At 36.8% G+C, this 8,201-nt stretch overlaps 1 protein-coding gene across 1 annotated transcript in view; it reads left to right on the top strand.

Moving 5' to 3' along the window:
• Nucleotides 1–3,263: 3,263 nt before the first annotated feature.
• Nucleotides 3,264–8,201, top strand: part of HELRODRAFT_159111 (hypothetical protein) — a gene marked incomplete at both ends in the record, with an annotated part of 5,790 nt that continues 852 nt past the window's right edge. Inside the window, 4 exons of the mRNA XM_009011024.1 lie at nucleotides 3,264–3,313; nucleotides 5,284–5,559; nucleotides 5,842–6,331; nucleotides 7,797–8,112. Of these exons, the coding sequence (XP_009009272.1) occupies nucleotides 3,264–3,313; nucleotides 5,284–5,559; nucleotides 5,842–6,331; nucleotides 7,797–8,112 (1,132 nt within the window). The remainder of the gene's footprint in view (nucleotides 3,314–5,283; nucleotides 5,560–5,841; nucleotides 6,332–7,796; nucleotides 8,113–8,201) is intronic.

Genomic DNA, 8,201 nt, shown 5'->3' with positions numbered 1-8,201 from the left:
TTTTGTTAAAAAAGGAGGCCCTAACCCTAACCCTGTTAACCACTCCATAAGTCATTGATAATTGATTGTTATCAAAATGGAAATTTACTCATATTTTAACTTTTTTTTATTTAATGTTCACTATTTCAACTATTTGACAAGTAATGATATAAAAAACTTACCTAATTAAAATAAATTATTTGATATAATTATAAATAAATAATCAAGCACTAGATAATTCAAAATGGGTGGAGTTCATTTATTAAAAGTACATTGATTGTTTGTAAACATGGACGATACCACAGGAGTACCTATCTCACGTTTTACCAAAAAAATTATTATCCAACAGCCAAAATGTTCATAATAGCAAGCCAGTGTTGGAAGAGCCATCAAGCAAGAAGCAAACCTATTTTAATTTAGTTTTAGTTCTTTGCCTATCATTATTTGTTAATATGTCAACATGTCTGTTGTGAATTAAAAATATAAAAAAACATGTAAAGGTAAGGTAAACCATCAAATAAAAATTAAAGTAAACTTACATCAGATTAATTGAAAAAACGATCCAAACTCGATGGAAGTACAAATTTATAATCTAATATCGTTCAAAAATAAAGCAACAAAGACAAAATAGCAAACTGCAGCAAAATTATAAAATTCTATGTAATCATATATTCAATCAATCAATAAGTTTATAGAGCGCCATTTCCGCGATGTTCAACAGTGCTCCTCAATGAATTTTGCAAATAGATGAGTCTTGAGATTCGCTCTGAATTTCGTTAAGTGATGAAAAAGTAGTTAGAGAAGAAGGTAGAGAGTTCCAGAGAAAAGGACCAAAAAAGTAAATGCAGATTTAGCAAAAGTTTAACACGAATTAAGAAGTATCGAAAATAAAAAGACGATCGTAAACCGTGGCGTTTAGGTTCAATTAATATATCTGATAAGTACTTAGGAAAGCAGCAAAGTTAAAACTTTACTTAAAAGGATAGAGTGTAGAATCAGGAAGACCATAGTAGAGAGAGTTGCAATAATCAATTCTAGATAAAATTAAAAAAATAACGAGAAGGAGAAAAGTAGGACCGTCAAGAAAAGACAAAAGTTTTTTTATTCTACGTAGATAAAAGTAGGAACTTATAACAACACTTATAAAGATTTAAAGACTCCCTCTTGCTGGATTATACATAAAAATTAAAGCAAGCGTTATGTTTTTTTGTTAAACATCGTTTTGGCATTGTTCAGCAGTACTCGTCAATGAAATAGATAAACAGATGGTTCTTGACTTGAAATCTGCTTTGAACTGCGTGATGGAGGAGTAGTCAGAAGAGGAGGAGGAGAGTTCTAGAAAAAAGGGTCAGTGATTTTGATTTAGCATAACAGTGTTCAACAGGAATTGAAATAAAGTGAAGGTTTGATGACGATCTTAGACCAGTATCATGAATAACATTTTCAATGGAATTATTCTATATACCCTATACGACCAAGACGCTTACATAGTTAATATATCCAATAAATACTTCAGAAATAATTTAAAGCACAATTTATCCATTAACGTTTAAAATTACCCCATAATTTATAGTTAGCAACTAAACGAGCAGCAGAGAGCGGAGTTAAGAGCTGTACGTAGTTGAAGAAAATAGAGTAGAATTAAAAAGGCCCTCATTGTAGGATTTTATTGTCGTATATGTAGAAACTGGATATCTATATATATTGGAACTTTGATGGCGGTTTCTCAACAAACTGATTTATTTTTTTGTTGTAGCTAATTTTAACATTTTAATTACATTACGCATTTTGAGTTACACGCTCATTATCATTTTTGAATTTTTGTGTGGTTTTACCCATTGCAGGCAACATTTCTTGTTTCAGCTTTCGGAAATAATAAAATTGAAAGTAATCAATACTAGATAATCTAATGAAATAAAAGTAGTAAATGCTAGAAACCAAAATAAAACACAAACTGCGGTAGTCGTGAAAATATCAAAAGTTTTTGAGTTAACATAAATAATAAGAAGTTACAAATAGGAGAATAAAATAATGAGGTTTGCAGATTTGTTAAAAACGTTAATTTTAATTTAAGTATAAGATACATTGAATTGCTGAAATAGATAAAGAAGAAACACATTGTGGAAAACTGCATACAAGCAGGTTTAAAAGAGAGGACGACAAATTTTTAACTTTACGAGAAAACTCAGGATTATAGATGGAGTACAAATAGAAAAATGTCAAGGGTAGATCTTTGAGGTACTCCAAAAGTAGGAGCACACGAAATGTTTTATGCTAATGCTAATGCTAATGGGTTTTTGCTTTCAATGAGGTTTGTCATGGGAAGACTACGAAAAACAATTCCAATTTAAACTTCCAAGATTTGAAGTGACGTTTCTTAAAACAAGAGATTATTTTCAAATTTATTGATTTTTAATATTCATGATTGAATATTAATTTATTGATTTAAAATAAATGATAAAAAAAAGATTCATTCATAGGACAACATAATGTCATATAACGTCAGAATATTACACTAAAAAATCGGGAAATAACCGTACAATGTAAAAACGAAGTATGAATATGAAGAGGTTTTCACGTGACATGCATAATGAACTGACAATAACGTTAAACACGCCACTATTCCTTTTTTCCCACCCACTTCTTTCCTTCATTTATTCCTTCATTATTTCATTCATCCATTCTCTACTGCTCTTATCCAATTAGTAACCATTTGTGAAATCCTATGACGCCTAATCAATGTTGTAGATATGCAAATGAATGGCACTCCTGTACGTCGTTCTTGTTCATTGTTCACCATAGTTACAGTTACACACACTACACATACACACACACACACACACACACACACATATATATATATATATATATATATTTATTTATTTATTTATTTATTTATTTATTCATATTTATAATTATTTAATTTTACATTTTATGGTTATATCTGATTTTATAAAAGATGATAAGTTTAGGATTATAACCTCTGATGTGAATAAATAGCAGTCATGTAGTGTAAGTATTTTATATTCGTTGTTTATTAATGCGAATGTATTTTTAGATATAAATGCATGTATAGTTTAGCATCGATTCTTGATAACATACATCAGAATATATTTATAAATGCAATATATGCCTATTCATACGACCAAAAATACACACATACACTTACACATACATAGACACACTTTCATTTATTTGCAAACACACACAGGCAGTCACTCATACACTAGCACACATTCACATACTATAGTATACCTCAATTGGAATAGAGAGACAGATGAATCATGGATAGATATCAAGAGGTCACATTGTACACGAGTCAAATAAACAAAAGGTGCCAAACTAAACAATTCCAATAATCGTATTCCTCGATCTGAATGCATATAATGCTAATGTAAACATGACTCTTGCGTCGTTCGTGATTTTTTTTTCTGATTTCATTCTTGTGACAAAAATGTTCTTCTGTATTCCGTCTTTAGTTTTGTTTGTTCAGTTCTGGCTTCTGTTAGTTTATCATGAAATATGATTGGATACACTTTCATTTTTTAAAGAATAATCGCCCAATGATACTAAATGCATTTGTATAATAAAATAAGTTAGTAAACTGAAGATATTTTTTTATTAAAGATTATCAATATATTTTGAATCAGTTTGTAAGAAAATTTAACAAAAAGCTGGAAAGTGCATTATGTTGTTATGTTGTTGTTTTACGTCAAAATTTCATCATTTTAATTTAATCTTATCCATCCAAATCAACCACCAGCTTACTTGTTCTTCTTTGCTTTTTATGAATCTATGTTAGTTCGATGTTGATTGGTGAGCTCAACTTTGATTTGCTTTCACTAATCCTTTCAATAAGAGATTAACTATTGAATGTTATGCAAGCAAATGCACGTTGATATTGCTGATTACGTCATCAGTTGGAAATTAAAACCATCCATTTTTGTCATGTCTGCATGCTAGGTATTATGGTGCTACAGCAACGCTGTTATTTCAGTGGTCAAAACATTTCTTTAAATAATATCAACATTAACGAAAAACATTAAACATCTTTAAATTTATTTTTGTCATTATGTTTTACCTGCTCTTTAGCATACCCATTATTTTGCTGGAGGCTGGCCAGACAGACAGACAGTCATCAAGACGATTATTAATAATTCTTCCCAACCACCCTCGCACTTTGATGTGGTGGTGGCACTGAATGAATGCCTATAACCTATCTACGGATATGATTCAAACGCAACCATATAAACACAGTAACACATTAACACACAGACCAGCACACACACACACACACACACACACACACACACATATATATATATATATATATATTTATATTTATATATATATATATATTTATATACACAGCGTCTAACATCAACGTACATTTATTACCACGCACGTATCAAACGCACGCAGACGCATCTATTGAATGATAATTTCCCCAGTGGTTCAATTGAAAACAAAGAAAACATTGTTCTCAAACCCTTGCGTAATCGATATTTTCATTCCATGTTTCTGTTTGGAGTCTTATGTAACAACATCAACAACAGCAGAAGCATAATATTAGATCCAACATCCAACAACAACAACAACAACAACAACAACAACAACAACAACAACATTACTATCAACAGGATCCTAATATTGGATGCAACAAAGGAAACTAAATAATATTAATTTCTTCAAAGAAATCAATTCTACAACGGTTTTCAATACTATTTTCAGCTGTTTGGACAAAAATTTGCACGCACAATGACACACTGCATGAGCGTTTATTTGAAAATCAAACTGGTTGTTAATTACTATGGATTTATTTGATTATATTCAAAAATGCTGCTTGATACTTATAAAGTTATTAATTGGGTTTGTTATTGACGTTATATACCACAACAACTTCGTTGAAAATTGAGCAAAATACATAGCTGTAATACCTATGCTCGCTCATACATTTTGACATGCATTAATTAAATTTTTATGTTCCCGTTAAATATGCAATCAACACTCGAGTAGCTGAATGAATGCAAGTTGCCAAGTGTCAATAGTGGTTGGCAAATATGTGGGGTTCATATTCATTTCAGAACGTGTTTGAATTTGAACACACTTCCATATCCAACAATAACAATTTTACGAACACACGGACGCACGTAACGCACATATACATGCACACATACATACATACATACATACATACATACATACATATATACATACATACATACATACATACATACATACATACATACATACATACATACATACATACATACATACATACATACGATATGTAAACTTGACAAGTAAAGAATGCGGTTTGGCCGCGGCCAGGGCAGCGGACGAGAAAATGAAAAAATATAGGAACGCCCTCCCCTCGATGGAATTCTTGCCAATATGTATCGAGGTTCTCGGCCCGATGGACCTCAATACCCTTAAATTTCTTAAGGCAATATGTAAAATGATCAGCGTCAGATCAGGCGACAGCAGGGAACTGTTTTTCGCAACTAACCACATTTCGTGCTTGTTGCAGCGGTTCCTGCGCGTCTGTGTGCTTGAAAATATCCAACTGAATGCCGACATGTGCAATTAACGACAAATCAAAGTGTTAATCCATTTGTTACTTGATGTTTGACGGTTCAGTGTCACTCATCATGTTTTGGTTTTAACATACATACATACATACATACATACATACATACATACATACATACATACATACATACATACATACATACATACATACATACATACATACATACATACATACATACATACATACATACATACATACATACATACATACATACGTACGTACGTACGTACGTACGAGGACTACATACATACTACATACATACGTCGCAGGACTAATCAAACCAATTACGTTATTAAACGGTTGGCCGAATTCAGTTCGACCGAGGTCGAGATTATTGTGGCAAGCTTCAACACTGACCACAACACCAAACCGCGTAAGCACAATCCAAATAGTTGGATTAGTGCAGTAACCACTCGGATTGAACAGGGCAGTCTCTCGGCGGCCGTCAGACTTGCTTGTTCGCCCGCAGGCCTGGCGGAGAGCTCGCCTGAGACACTCGCTAAACTCAAAGCTATTCATCCTAGTGCTCCATTGAACAGGCGAGCTTTCCCCGCGCAGGAGCCGTCCAATGGTCGCGTTTCACCAGCCCAGGTGTTGACGGCTTTAAAATCGTTTAATAATGGTTCATCGGGAGGCCTTGATGGCTTGAGGCCTCAGCACATAAAGGATTTACTTTCCGGTCCGACGCCCACCGATGAATTGTTAAATAACCTCACCCGGTTTGTAAATTTGTTGTTATCTGGGGTCTGCCCTCCCGCGGTTAGCCGTTTCTTTTTTGGGGGCCGTCTGGTGGCTTTAAACAAAAAAGATGGAGGGATCAGACCCATCGCGGTGGGGAATTTCTGTAGGAGGCTGGCCAGTAAGTGCGCTCTGGCGCTAGTGTTGGAACAGGTCAAAGCCAAACTCTATCCTATCCAATTGGGCGTCGGTGTGAAAGGTGGTGCTGAGGCGGCCGTCCACGCCGTACGTGAACTGATTTCAGCACTTCCAAAACGGTGGGGATTCTTGAAGATTGATTTCAAGAACGCTTTCAACACCCTGAGAAGAGACTCAATGTTAGAGGCAGTTAAGCAGCACTGTCCTCAAATTTATAATTTTTGTTTTTCCGCATATGGCCGAGTCTCTTCTCTTGGTTACGACGCCTGGGTGGTTGAATCGTGCAAGGGCGTACAGCAAGGCGACCCTTTGGGACCGATGCTTTTTGCTCTAACCCTTCACCCGCAGTTGACGATGTCAGCTTGGCCGCAGAGGGTAACATCTTAGCGGACGACTTCCTGTCGCTGAGGGTCGGCGCTTCTATCATTGGTCTTGAATTAAACACAAACAAGTGTGAACTACTTGTAAATGACACGTTTCAAACGCCACACGTGCTGGCTAATGTCCCCACAGTGCCCCATTCATCATTAAATTTTTTAGGCACTCCAATGATGGCCGGCGATCATCAGGACAGGTTTTTTAATAAAAAACTTTTTGAGCTAAGATTTGCCCTCGAACGTGTCTCTCTTTTCCCGGTCCACGACGCGCTGACAATTTCCGCGGCGCCCTCAGTTTGCCAAAATTGATGTATTTTTTGCGCACATCCAACTTTGTTAATGCGGCCATTTTGGGCGAATTTGAGGGTGCTCTGCGGGTGGCCCTCTCAACAATTTGTAACGTCGATATTACCGACAAGGGTTGGTCTCAGGCTCAGCTGCCGGTACGATTTGGGGGACTGGGGTTACTAAGCGTGGTTCAGCTTGCACCAATTGTTTATAAATCTTCCGCATCTGCCACGCCTGACCTACAGTCTGCCCTTCTTCGGCAATTTAGCAGCCTACACTGTACTCCACCGACTCCAATCCAACCAACAGACCTTTCCCAGGGCAACATTTTGGAGGAAGCATATAAACGCACATTCAAAGAGTTGCTTTCCTCAAGCCCTGACTCGGCGACCTCAGCTCGCTTGCTGGCAGTATCCAGCGAGGCGAGTTGTGGCTGGCTGAGATCTTTGCCCAATACGTCGGTGGGTACCAGATTGGACGACGAAACGGTCAGGACAGCCATTGGCTTCCGTCTGGGGTTGGCCGTTCAGAGTTGATATACATGAAGGTGCGGCGCGGAGGCGGATGAACTTGGCCATCATGGTCTTGTTTGTCGTTTGGGCGGAGGTCACCAGCAGCGACATTCAGCCATAAACGATTTTGTGTGCCGACTTTTCTCCAAGTCCTCAATTCCGGTTTTAAAGGAACCGTCGGGCATTGCGGCGCACGACGGTAAACGCCCTGACGGGTGTACCTTGATCCCTTGGAGAGCCGGCAGGTGCTTAGCGTGGGACGTTACCATTCTGGGCACCTTTGCTGAGCGCTACGTGCAGCTTACTAGCAAAGAAAGCGGTTTGGCTGCAACCAGGGCATCTGACGAGAAGATCAAAAAGTACGACGGAGCTCTCCTCTCGATGGAGTTTTTACCGATTTGTATCGAGGTCCTCGGCCCCATGGACCGTAACACCTCCGGGTTTTTCAATCGAATTTGCAAAAATATCAGTATTAGGTCAGGCGATAGTAGGGATTATTTTTTTGCTATGAATAATATCTCGTGCATCCTGCAGCGGTTTTTGCGCGTCTGTGTGTTGGAAAATGTGGAGTTGATG

The sequence above is a fragment of the Helobdella robusta genome (assembly GCF_000326865.2).
Source record: "Helobdella robusta unplaced genomic scaffold HELROscaffold_1, whole genome shotgun sequence".
In the NCBI taxonomy this organism is placed as follows: domain Eukaryota; kingdom Metazoa; phylum Annelida; class Clitellata; order Rhynchobdellida; family Glossiphoniidae; genus Helobdella; species Helobdella robusta.
This window is presented reverse-complemented; position numbering and strand designations above follow the sequence as displayed.